Source organism: Lepisma saccharinum, chromosome 5 (assembly GCF_977018435.1).
Source record: "Lepisma saccharinum chromosome 5, izLepSacc3.1, whole genome shotgun sequence".
In the NCBI taxonomy this organism is placed as follows: Eukaryota; Metazoa; Arthropoda; class Insecta; order Zygentoma; family Lepismatidae; genus Lepisma; species Lepisma saccharinum.
Genome location: NC_139233.1, coordinates 53,005,890 through 53,019,418, shown reverse-complemented (window position 1 = coordinate 53,019,418; position 13,529 = coordinate 53,005,890). Strand labels below are relative to the sequence as shown.

At 36.6% G+C, this 13,529-nt stretch overlaps 1 protein-coding gene across 3 annotated transcripts in view; it reads left to right on the top strand.

Annotated features, from left to right (window-relative positions):
• Positions 1-13,529, top strand: part of LOC145987823 (uncharacterized) — a 125,959-nt gene that overhangs the window by 59,041 nt on the left and 53,389 nt on the right. For 2 of the 3 annotated variants that reach the window (XR_014441692.1, XM_083122555.1), the window contains exons 1-6: positions 279-372; positions 2,366-2,424; positions 3,072-3,237; positions 8,289-8,390; positions 9,447-9,571; positions 11,998-12,181. Coding sequence is in view for 2 of the 3 variants with exons in the window: in XM_083122555.1 (XP_082978681.1) it covers positions 3,124-3,237; positions 8,289-8,390; positions 9,447-9,571; positions 11,998-12,181 (525 nt within the window). In the remaining variant the exon portion in view is untranslated. Of the gene's footprint in view, positions 1-278; positions 373-2,365; positions 2,425-3,071; positions 3,238-8,288; positions 8,391-9,446; positions 9,572-11,997; positions 12,182-13,529 lie in introns of those variants that run through there. The other variant, XM_083122556.1, reaches the window with a different exon arrangement.

Below are 13,529 nucleotides of genomic sequence, written 5' to 3'. Positions count from 1 at the left end.
ATTTGTTAACCACAGAAATAGCTTACTTGTGGCAGTGCACACATTGATGAAAGGTTCCCAGTTTATTTTACAGCATATTAACGTATTTTATGACTTAAACTCGTATTTCTTATGTAAAATTTACTAGCCTATGCGATTAAACTGACATACTATGTATGCACATACATAATTCGTGCAAATTTGCCAGAGAATGAATCTTTTTTCCACGTTCCTCTCCCTTAACATATACACGCACATGCACGTAGTTCAGACATTGCACGTTGATATTGTTGGGGCGCTCTGATCGGAGAGTTCAGGTGGCAGGGCAGGCTGCAAAATAAACGCCCGCCATGTCCGTGTTGCTGCAGGGAAGTGGAAAGAAAAAACAAAAAGGTAATTTTCACCCATTTTTCATTGGAACAACATACTCTAAACACAGTTAAGAATAATTTGGTATTCTATCTTACATATACGGTGCATCAGTTGTTAGTGGTTTTGCCATTTCGAAAACGTGCAGTTTCCTATTGCCCAGTTTTCAAAGTAGTCGTATAATGAAATCATCAATGAGAGCTTACTTTCGTAAACTTTAAATTACACTCCGATTGAACTTTATATTAGTCATTACTTAACCTTTACCTAATATGTGTATATATCGTTCTAAATTATTACAGTAGTTGGTAATTGATTGATCTAGCGTTCCCGCCATTATGTACCGGTGAACTCCATATTTACGTAAAACCTTACCCCTTGCTGGCTTATGTTCAACACAATAACTTTAGCCCAAGGCGAATGCGTATACTATACCACCAGCTAAGTACTGTATATTAATAATAATAATAATACATGCATATTGGGTACTCCTTTACCCTCTGTACCGCCTCGAGAAAGTGAAATAATTTGCATGGTTTATAAAGATGATGCTTATGAACGTTTACTATTGTTTTTAGCTCGCAGAGATGTGCTATTGTGAAGCAAAGTACGTGTTCCCTTACCATGAAGCAAAACAGCCCGAAGACTTTGTGCAAGTGAATATAGCACCCAACATGACATTCCACAACCGCAGCTATAATTTGACGTTGTGACGTTAGGAGTGTTAGGTTTAGAACTGATAGCAATTTCCGACGTGTTTTTTCGCTATTTTAGTGTGCATGCAAACTGTTTTTACTAATAAGCTGCAAAAGCACTTCCAAGGTGACAGATTTTTACTTACGGGGGCTTACTTTCGCATCAAATATCTCCGTTATTTGTCTTTTCCGCACGCTGGATCCAATTCTATACTACATAAAACATAAAAATCTGTCTATTAAGAAAAATCAACATAATTCTCGACGGGGTACAGTGGGTGAACAGCCCCACATATTGAACTCTCCAAGTATTTGTCAGGCAAGGAGTTTTACGACGAGCTTTTTCTATCTTGGAAACTTGTCAATCACATCTTCATACCCAAGTTGCTGTGTAATGTCAGAATTCATGGAGAGTCGTTCAGATAAATTTTAGGTATTCCCTTAGGTTCTTTCCATTTTTAGATTAGGCAGTTTCATTTTCAAGTTAACACAATAAATTATGGCTCTGACTGTATCATACTGCTTGATCAATGTTCCAGCAACTTGGTATTATGCTATTGTGATATAAGTAATGATTTTATTGTGGTGTGTGCCAATAAGTGAAAAACGGAAGGGCTTCAGTTGTCATTGGAAGTTTTCATCATCAGTTTGTCACCTAATGTGACACTGCATTCTAGAGAGTGCTTGAATTATTTGGTATAATTTAACAATACAGGGAATTTCTCCAATTTGTTTGAATTTTCGGTTACTTACTAATTTTGGTCTCCTAATCACGAATCTGCACTTAAAATTTGGCGCTCACGTATAAATTTGGCGCTTATTTGGGGGCAGGTGAATCCGGCCAATTTCTAACATGCCCTTAACAGGGAGTCTATAGATATAGGCGGGGCCGGGATAGCGGTTGGGGGCGGTAGGTCGATTACCCCAGGGGCGGAGCCCGGAACCGGCGGGAAATTTGGAAATCGAGGGTGTGGAAATAAGAACTTAATTTCGATTATTTTGCTATTTCCACGTGTGAGCGCCAAATTTTGACTGCAGATTCGTGATTAGGGGGCCAAAATTAGTGAGTATGCCGAATTTCAAACAAAATGGAGAAATTCCCGTTATTGTAAAATCGCTCCAATTATTGATAGCATTCAATTAACATTCTCAGTAGGTGTGCAAGTTGTGGAATAGAGATATTGATTACATTATTTCCATCTACGACATAGATGATTTTTCACACAGACATGCTGCTATCATATTGTTTGTTGCCATTCTGAATCATATTCTTGTGAATTGTTCTTTTATTTATATATATATATATATTTTCATTTTTGTAGGATGTTTTTAAAGGAGGTTGATGCCTATAAGGAAAGGATTCAGTATCACCATGAATAAAGTGAGTAATCAGTACATTCATGTGAAACAATTCAAATTTATTATTAACAGATACAGTGGAACCCCAATTTTACATTTTTCCGTATCATTCATTCAATCATGATGGTCCAAACAAAGCAAAATGGTGCAAAATTTGCCTAGATTTTTAAATTTTCCCCGCATTTTAAGTTTTTCAGCCTGGTCCCCTGAAACATGTAAAATGGAAGTTCTACTGTATTTTTGAAATTGTCTGTCTGTGTGTAGTTAGAGCCATGTGTTTACTGTTACATCTCCCTCTTTTTTGGTTCTTTTGCTTTGATATTACACTGATGCAGATGATTATAGGTGAAAATCAATAATTTTGTAACATGGTTTTGACAGTAAATTTATGTAATTTTCATATTTTTTCCAAAAAAAAAAGTAAGACCAAATTAAATAAATTGTGAGAATAAGTAATTTGGACGTAAATGTTTGTATAATGTTGATGTCTATATCTTCTAAAGTGGGAGGAGGGGGTTTGCTGGAAAGGAATATATACTGTTGGTATGTTTATAGACTTCTTAGTCTGCACTGAATGTAAGTAGTTAGGATGGAATTAAACATTTTTAATACACATGCATCTCGCACGGACCTATTGAGTAGTAATGCATAATATTTGATTTTTTTCAGGTATGTGACTCAGACTGAAAATTTCCAGAGTGTGAAGGGTTGTGTAAATATAATGGGAACCAATAATAATGAACCATGTGCCTTTTGCTGTTTGAGTGATGATGATGTGTTGCAGTATGGAAAGTTTCACAAGTTGGAAGAGATTTTTACTCACTACTACTGTCTAGTAAGTATATTTCTCATTCATATTCCTTTACTTTTTCATCACAGCCTCAATTGCATTGTCAATGTGCATGAGAGGTGGAGAAGTGGCATTCTTCTCTGCTTACAATGTAATGGAACACTAAACTATAATCATTGGTTTATGTGTCGCAAGTGTGAAGTTAATGTACGAGGGCAAATCAAAAAGTCTTTGCCCCAATTTTTTTTTTCAGCCGAAATATTAGTGTGATTAAGACCGAGATATAAATTCAATGCAATAGTTTTTTTTTGGAATGACCCAGCGTTAACTCCTGGCTGCTCTGCAGCACAGCGTTGCTGTCAGTCTGCAAAGTTGGCTGTAATACTCAATACGTCTACGTCATATGAGCAGCGAAGTGTTATTAGTTTTCTATGGAGCAAGGAACCCATTGAGATCCATAGGGAAATGCACCCGACATATGGGGACAAGTGTCTGGCTTTGAGAAGTGTGTGGTGGTTGTGGTGTGAGTTCGAAAATGGCCGAGAAGACCTTCATGACAATGACCTTTCGGGACATCCTCGTCAAAACTGAAAACATTGTCCACATGGATGCAATGGTGAAATCAGATCGCGGTATACATCTGAAGGACATTTCCAAGGAGCTTGGCATTTCTTATTGCAATGTTTATGATATCATCCGCTGAAGAAGTTCCTGGCAGGACAGAGGTTCATTTGTGATGACTAGGGAGCGGAAGTTGATGAAATGTCATCTTTTTTCTGACATCTCGGCAACGATACCTATTAAATATACACAATATTACACTTCATGTAGAATCCAAAAAAAGGTAATTTTAAAGTGCATTTTTTTGACAATTTTCAGGTTTTAGGTCATTTTCCTATAATTTTTTGCAATATTCGGTGTATTGTTTCGTCATATTTTGTCACTTCTTTCATTTTGGTAATATTCTTGAGTCTTTTCACAAGGTGAACGAACATAGGTCTCTATATATATATATATATATCTCTCAGGATTGCAATTTACGAGCAAAAGAAATGCTGAAGTGGTGTATTAATTCAGTGTATACGACTCTTTCAATAATTTGTTTTAAAATGATTCGATTGTTTCCATTGGAAATCCTCGTTGCATGTTTTAATTGAATATGCATTTGGTGCCTTTTTTTTTAAAAGCAAGATGCATTTTGTTTAATTCCCTTTTCATTTCAATATTTAACCTGAAACTAACAAATTTAATGGTAATTTTTTGCATTTTTTACGTCATTTTTTTGCATTTTGTAGGACATTCTATAGGTCATCAACTTCCGCTCCCTAGTGATGACGAAGAGAAGACCGCTGTCTGGTGGTTGTTCCACGTACAACCGGCCGAATTATACAACAGCGTCATCTCCAAACTAGTGGTACGATGGGACAAATACCTGAACCGCTGTGGTGACTATGTGAAAAGATAGTGCAAGATACACATAGAACAATTCCTATATTTTGATTTCCCTGCATCGTTGAAAAAAATATTGGGGCAAAGACTTTTTGATATGCCCTCTTAAAATATAACTTTTGGGGACAGTTCCTTATTTCAACTGTTTTAGCAACACAGTGACATAGCATAGGTTACAACTAATATTTTTCTTCAGTGGTTGCCACAAAAATGGTGTATCATGCTATGACTGTATGCTTCATCTTCAAAAGATGGGACATTTTACACCGTAAATACTTGGAAGTCATCCATATGGTATAGAGGCATTTCTTCATTGATTAGTAACATAACCGAAAATGCCCTACTTTTAATTGGCAAAAGTATAGGTGCAGATCGTGTACGAATGTGTGACGAAACAGTGGAAGCGCAGAGCTTGTTGAAGCAGCGTTTCCATGGAAGACAGAGGGCCGGGTGTGAGACATACCCAGCTGCAAACACGTCGCGAAAATGTGTTGCTAATAGCTCTAAATCTGGAATTCTAACTGCAAATAATGCATGTAAGTTAGTTACCATTGTTAAGTTTGGTGCTTTTCAACTTTTTTGAGAAAATGCTTATCGCGAAGTGTTTAGCAGATGGATGTTCACCGCACTAATTCCGATTGAGAAATGGAAAGTATTGTGCTACTTTGAGGAGGGGGAACATATTAATTGCCATACTCCATGATGGTATTGAGGCATTTCTTCAATGATTAGTAACATAACCGAAAACGCCCTACTTTTAATTGGGAAAAGTATACGTACAAACGTGTTTCTGAAAACCTTCTAATCGATGTAATACGCAAAGCATTAGTTGCCTGTGTTCTCATTTAACATTTCATAAATGTTATAATCTAAAGAGAGAACTTCACATTCTAAAGATGAACTACATGAATGAGTGTGTGTGTTAAAAAGAAATAATTGATTGAGAAATTTAGTTTATTGTAATTGGCTTTTCTGCCATTTTTGGTTAATTGCAAGGATGAGGATGACACCCACAAAGAACACCTACACCCAGATGGGGATTCGAGCCCAGTGTCCCTGTCGTGGTAGCAAACTGGGTAACCAATCTGCCACAGAGGTTCAGCATTAAAAAGAAGTAAATAGTAAGTGACAATCGTGTAACATCCATTTCTTTAATGCGAGAAACATTTACGAGACAGTTATTGAAGTAACAAATGATTTTTACAACAGCTTTAAAAAATATCATTATATTTCTAAAATATCGAAATTACTTCTTGCAATCTTTTAGGGCTAAGCATAACCTTTACTGAAAATCGCTTGTGTAAATTAATTAAGATTAAAAGTGTCCGAGGGGCAGGGCCTACTAGAGCTGCTTTTTTATTGGGTGACACATGGTCAGCGCTGTTTTCTGGCTTTCGAAACCGAAGGGTCTCCATTTAATTGATCAAGGTTGTTTAAAGTCTACTTTATTTTCAGATATGCTAATAGAGACTAGACTAAAGTAGAATCTGAACCACTGTTAATATGCCTCCACAGGGAATCGAACCTTCTACTTCTTAATTGCAAGACGAGAGTGTTAATCACTACATTATCTTTCTCAATCCTTGTCCCAACATTTTCGAGTAGCAGTCGATGAAATTCAGTCAATATGGTATCTTTTATTTTCTATATGACAATTACACAGTGCCTATATTTTCCATATTTTAATGTATAAAAAAATGGCTGCCTCTAAAAATAATGCACACTGCTTCGTCCTGTGCCTTAAACATGCATTATACGTTGGTATTTCCTCCAAGAATTATAATGATTTTCAGTGTGACTTCGTATGATTGTAGGAACATAACAGTGCTGCTGCATATTGAACTTTTTCATTGACTTTAGTCTATTATGATGGTCTTGGTGATGTGTAGAAGAGAAATTTTTGTGTCAAAGTTTAATTTTTCTTATCATTATTTGAAGGGAATTGCATAAATTTCATTTCACTTCCTATAAATGTCCTGTCCTGTTGTTCAGCAATGAAACTGAACCAACTTCATCACTTAACGACAGTTCTGTTACATTTTTTTTACACCATCACACCTTTGAGAAACGCGGGGCTGAAAAGTTACTGTTTGTAGAGACTTGACTTCCAGTTGTGAGGGGCTGCGTTATGACAAAGGTTAATGGCATAGATTTTGTCACATGTCCCAAGTATAATTAATCTTAAGAATACGTCCCAATTGATAAGATGTAGAAATGTTGAATTTCACATGTTCATAAGGAGCAGTCTATTGCAAAATGTGCAATTTGTATTAAATATCCATGGAAAGTTTGAATATCAAACTTCATTGATGGCTGTTTTTATTATTCAATTTGTCTCATGTTAATCTGAAAACTTGAAATGGAGATTTACACGATGCATTTCCGATGGAATGAATATGTGATTGATATTTGTAAGCAGGGGTATCCAGGGTGCCTGGTCGCTATGGCACCTGAAAATTTTCACCTAGCGAGGGATTTTTTTTTTAATATTTCAAGTTCAATTACGGAAATTTCCATTACTTTTTTTTATATAAATAAGTAGTACAGTTCGTGGTTTTTAATGTTTCTTAGCTCATGTGTTTTCTGTATCACATGTATCATTAAATCAGAATAATAACCATGGCATTATAAATTTTTTGCACCGATACTACCCACCCAGCGTTGAATAACATGGGTACCTGGGGGAAACCCTGGGGGGTAAAGGCGGTCAGGGGCGTGATGCTGATCACATCACCCCCACTCCATGACCGGATCAAGAAAGTGTGGGGCGTTACCCCCACACCCCCTATACGCCTTCATGGCGTGGTGCTATGCACAGGGGAGCACTTTTACTACCCAAATTTTAAAATTGCAGTAATATGGTAGAGACGGCCATGTATTAAAATAAATTCCATAATTATACATGTGTTACCAGTTGAGCCTTTAGGAAAGCTACTCCTATCCAAGAATTAATTACTTTTAATCCAATCTTGTATTACTTAATAAATTAAATGTTTTAGTTTATATCGTAGTTTATCTTAGTTTCATTGCTTTCTTCATCCATATTAGGGAGAAAAAAGGCTGACGCCTGAATAATTTTTTGATTTAGTCTACCCCTGTTTGTAGGTACCCTGAACAGCTCCAGTACGGAGATTGCTTTATTGGGACTATTGTTATGTTCAGAACTGAGAAAACTGAATTTGCAGGATGTTTTCATGTATATTGTAAATGCGGTATGAGGTGTAAGATGTGTAAAGAAGTTGGATGCATGATTTGAGCCAAGCTTTTACCTTAAATTGTAGACAGAAACATAGTGGAGGCTTGGGAGTTTCCCTTTGGTTTTAAGCCTCTCTAGAAATAAAAACACTTGTTCGATTGCTTGATTTACATTTTAATGTATTTTCTCCTTGCAATCTTGCAACCCCAAAGACTCTCACCAGGTAGTATATCAGAACTCTTATCGTGAATACTACTACACCTGGGGTCCCGGGTTCGAATCCCAATCTGGGCATGGATGTGTGTGTGTGTCCATTCATCAGTTTCATCATATCATTGCTCATCCCAATCTTCATAATTAGCCAAAAGTGGCACAAAAGCGAATCAATCAATCAATCTTATCATGAATACCCTGCAACATGAAAATTAATACGAAGTGTTCCATGTTTCAGTTATTTTCCTGTGGACTAGAACAGAATGGTAAAGATGAAGAAGGCATTCTTGGGTTCCTAGCACAGGATATTCGTAAAGAACTGAAGAGGGGTGGTCGTTTGGTGAGTAGAATTGGCAAAATAATTTTCTTGCTGTATGTTTTATGTAAATTTACTTGGTACCAGAAGGAATTTGGAATGGAAAAAAAATAATTGTAGTCATGAACCTTATATATTTATGTTTCTACAATAACAGTGTTAATATATCTGTTAGTAATATTGTCTTGTGAGGGGAAAAAATTACATTCCTTACATTTACTTATTTGATTTTGTTAAATTTTTGGAGTTCCTCAGTACTCCGAGTTTGTGTTTAAGATATCTTGACCATCAGGCAAGTATTTCATTGTACCATAACATTTGTTTATTTTATAATTAATTAGCATTTTGTTATCTGATAATCTGAGTGACCTACTTGTGATCTCGTTACTGTATTTGCATGGGTTTAAGTCTCAACATGAAGGCCTTTTCATTTGTACATTTTCAAACCAGCATTCATCTTTGTTGTGATTAACCTAGGCAGGTAGAAAAGGAAGATTAAAAAAATGCTTTACTTATAATAATTGATATCCAGTGGATGCAGCAGTAACAGATCATAATTTATTTCGAGGCAGTGTAAAAAAGTCATGATTTTATTTTCTGTTCCCATTGCCGCATACTAAGAATCCCTCCCCCTTCCTTCCCAGATTTTATATTGTCACTCACATTTAGTCAAAGGCCTTTGTTAAAATGTTCATCCAGGTACCACTGTTTAATTTATTTATGAATTTTATTATTTCTTTGTGCATTTTTTAACAAATTAAGTGTCAGCTTGAATGGTTAATTCATTACATGGGAATTAAAATGAACATATTTTGTATGCAACAAACGCCAGTATGCATTTTAAAAAATATGTAACTTATTCAGTGCACACAGTGAAACCTTGATTTTAAGTTTTTCAGTGGACCAAGCTGAAAAAACTTAAAATGCAGGAAAATGTAAAATCAAGAAAAAAATTGTTTTTAATCTATTGGGACCATGAATATTGAAGGTATAATGTGGGAAAATGTAAAATCGGGGTTTCACTGTATTTTACATGTTACAAAAGCACTTATGCACATTTATTGTAAATCTATATTCCAGACGTGCATCTACTGCCATAGAACAGGTGCCACTGTAGGTTGTTGTGTGAAGAAATGCAAGAAAACATTTCATCTCCCTTGCGGGAGGAAAGATGGTTCACTACATCAGTTCTTTGGACAATTCAAGTAAGATATGTAATTTTAAGTTATAAATCTGAATGTACAGCCAAGGACATTTGTGGGTTGTAATGACTCCTTTTACTTTTAATATAATTATTACACCCAGAAGTGTTCATGACTGTGTAAGATTTGTCCATCTGGAATTTACTTAAATAAATGCTGTTGGTGTCTACATCGTATGGGTGGAAACTACTAGGTAAAATTAAGTTTCACCAGCATGGTCTGTAATTTGTATTATTGTTTTGGTATTAGTTTGATTTATAGTACATGAATATTTCCCAAAGATACATTTTCATTCAGTTCAGTTGAAGTTAAGATCATTCTTTGTCATTTTATGAACCTAGTAATTACGATTTTTGTCCTAACAAAGTGGGCCAATTATACAGATTGGCGCTCCATAAATTACTTTTCAGTACAGTAATAAAAACCTAGTCTTGTCTTCGTGAAAATATTAATTTTGGATCACCTCTCCTATTCTCCAGTTCCACACTGCCACAGGCAAATTTACACTCTACCCAAAAGGAACCTGCCACAAATCAATCCTCATATACGAGTATATTCTCACCTGCAACATATGTGGTGGAAACACCCACTGTTCTCAACCTCAGAATCAATATTCACCACTGCTCCACCCAAAATCTGGGTTTCACTGTCACCATCCAAACCAAGTCACAAAACCCTTTCCACGAACCTTGGTATGAAAATGCCAAGAGAGCTTACATATTAGCCATGAGTTCAACCCTACCGCCTCCCTCTCTCTGTCCTGAATAACTCCACTCGTTAACTTTCCAACCCAAATCCCAATCACCTTCTGTTTCCACCTCTCATTTCCTCCACACCCATTCTAACACTCGTACAGTTTGAAACTTTTATCTTCACTCTGAACCTGGCAACTAGATTTTAAGTTTTTTCCTCCCCTCCCAACACAATTTCATTTTACACCATCTTTTATCTATGAAGGTACAGCCTGCAACCAATAAAACTTGATGTGAATGAAACAGGAAACACTCACCAGACACTAGAAATTTTCAGATTGTCATGGCTGTCTCTTGTGTGTGTGTGTTTCTAATCAAATGAAACTGGACCCAAGGACTTTGTTTCCTTTCCCTACGTACTGCCTTGGGACAGTCCAAACTTACTTTCTGCAGGTGTCAAATTTCAAAGCAGTAACATGCGCAAGGTCCCGGGTTCGATCCCTGGCTGGTTCAAATCCGGGAACTTTTGTAACGGAAGCGGCCCCGGCACCCACCCAGCGTCGAATGACATGCGTACCTGGGGGAAACCCTGGGGGGTAAAGGTGGTCAGGGGTGTGATGCTGATCACATCACCCCCACTCATGACCGGATCAAGAAAGTGTGGGGCGTTACCCCCACACCCCCTATATGCCTTCATGGCGTGGTTTTAAGCACAGGGGAGCACTTTACCTTTATATATATATATATATATATACACACACACACACACACACACACACACACACACACACACACACACACACACACACACACACCAACAAACCAACCTACAACTGAGTGACCTTTTTTTTTGTGCTGAGTAATCAGGGTGTCACCAGTCAAGGAAGTCATAAAAGTCAAGAAAAAGTAAGTAAATCAACAAGTAGGTTAAGTCAATAAAGAGTCAAATTATACTTGTGGCCAAGAATTTTTTCCTCTCGCAATGACTCATTGATTGATATAGTTTATTTTACTTCACTTTTCTGCCTCTTCGGCTAATACCGAAGATGATGAATCGTGGTAAGATAAGATGGATGAAGAGACAATCATCACAAATATATAAATGACTACAACACAAACCCCCATAAGATTATGCTTCCTGCAAGTCTAGATGCCAGAACCTTGCTAGTCTACCAGATGCAGTTCAGATGCATTAATAGATAAAGCAAGTCTAATTCTCTTGTTAAATACTACGACTTCAGTTTTCATCTTAACTGGCCTTATGATACGAGTTTTCCATTAAATAAATATTTTACACTCCTCACAAGAAGTTTTGAATATTATTATGTTAGGCACAGCAAGTTTGGAATATTATTATATTAGGCAATAGCTGATAGCCACAGTGGCATATTTCAGCGAAAAGACAAAAATGTCCACCAGACAGATACCATGTGGTCTTGTATTACCAGGCTCCAGGCTGTGTCTATCACCTATTGTCTTAATTGCTAATTTCCAGTTTTATATAAGTAGGGGTCATATTAATAAAGTGTTAAGAAAAACGAAAAAGAGGTCATGAAAAAGTCAAGAATTTAAGATTTGTTATTATGGTAGACACTTTGGGAATGGAGATGAGAGTGACATTTGACAATGAATGAAATTTCCTCGATGGTAAAGGAATAGGTTCAGTAAGCAGTATAAGTGCTTTAAAATGTTGCCTTGCAAAGAGTTAATTTGTAATTTTATTGTGTTTATTTTCAGATCATATTGTCCTGCACACCGCCCACGGCAAAAAATTCCTCAGAACATCCTTGACCTAGCTGCCAGGGAAGAAAGAGCTCTGTGTTCAATCTGTTACGAGGAGGTCCATGCTCAGCCTTCAATAGGAACACTGTGGGCTCCGTGTTGCAAGAAGAATGCTTGGTTTCACCGTAATTGTGTTCAGGTGTGTTATTTATCACACATGTTAGTTTAAAATGGTGCTGGCAATGAAAATAACTTGAAGTGTTTAAGTCGAATAATGAATTAACCTCAAAATGAAAAATAATTGAAATACCAGATGTTAAGGGTTACAGTGGAACGTATTTTTTGTTTTGGGTGTTCCTCTGGGCCGGGAAGGGGGGGGAGGAAAAAACTTAAAATCTAGAAAGAATTTATAAGAACATATTCCGGTGTGACTTAAGATGACCGGACCCCTCTCCGATTTTCTTCATATTTGACATAGTTACTAATTGAGGTCTGCTAATGACGAATCTGAAGTTAAAATTTGTCTGAAATGTCTAGAAATTGCAAAATAGTTACGAACCATTGGCGCTAGCCCCACGAACCATTGTCATGTGGTTAGGTTAGGTAAACATAGTTAAAATTTGGTGACGTGGTAGTAGTCATCTTAAGTTGTTCCCATATTCCTTAACTTGGATCATGAAGATTGAATGCATAATGTGGGAAAATCTGGGATCATAAAATTGGGGTTCCACTGTACATAGAGATATGAACTAATAATTGCAAGTTTAGTCTTATTAGCCCATCTTAGCTTAAAGTAGACTTAAAAACTTCTTTTAAAATCACATGTTTTATGTTGTGAAACAAGGCATCAATGCTTACACTAGAAATTTCCATTGGGATATAGGATAGCTTGTGAAGCAATTCATCTGCAAGAAGATTGTGACAGTGATCACCAAAGTAGTTTAAATGTAACAAGCATTGTATAGTATTTATATTTGCAGTGAAAACTGTTTGTGGGACTTCCATTGTGAATGAGATGTGGAAGTAGAGTTGAAGCAGGTGGCCAGCACTGTATGTTAGCCACAATTTTTAATCAGTGATTATATTTGGGAATTTGATTCTGTGCACAATTATGCAAGGATAAAAGTTTTTCATCTACAGAAAAATGTCATTAAATCAAAGTTCAAGGGACCAAAGAATGTCACCTTCGAATTAAACTTCTTTGAATTTCATGATATCTAAAGATATCCATTTGACATGCATGTGGAGGAGATAATGTATTCGAATCAAGCCACTATACACTTTTCCACATAGTTTTTTTTGAACCACGCCATTAGGTTCATCACTTTTCTGGCAACTTCATCACGCATGTACTGGCTTGTGGGTAGCGTGCTTTCTTATTCTCCTTCTTGTGTCTCTGATGGTACTAGTACTTTTTCCTCTGGCCACTTTGGTGCAGGCATTGTAGTTCCTTCTCTGGTCATGAGTTGTGATTCTTGTGCTATGTCAGTAGGTTCCGAATCCTGTTGTCTGCTTCGTTGTGGTGGGTATGGTACTCATTCTGGCTT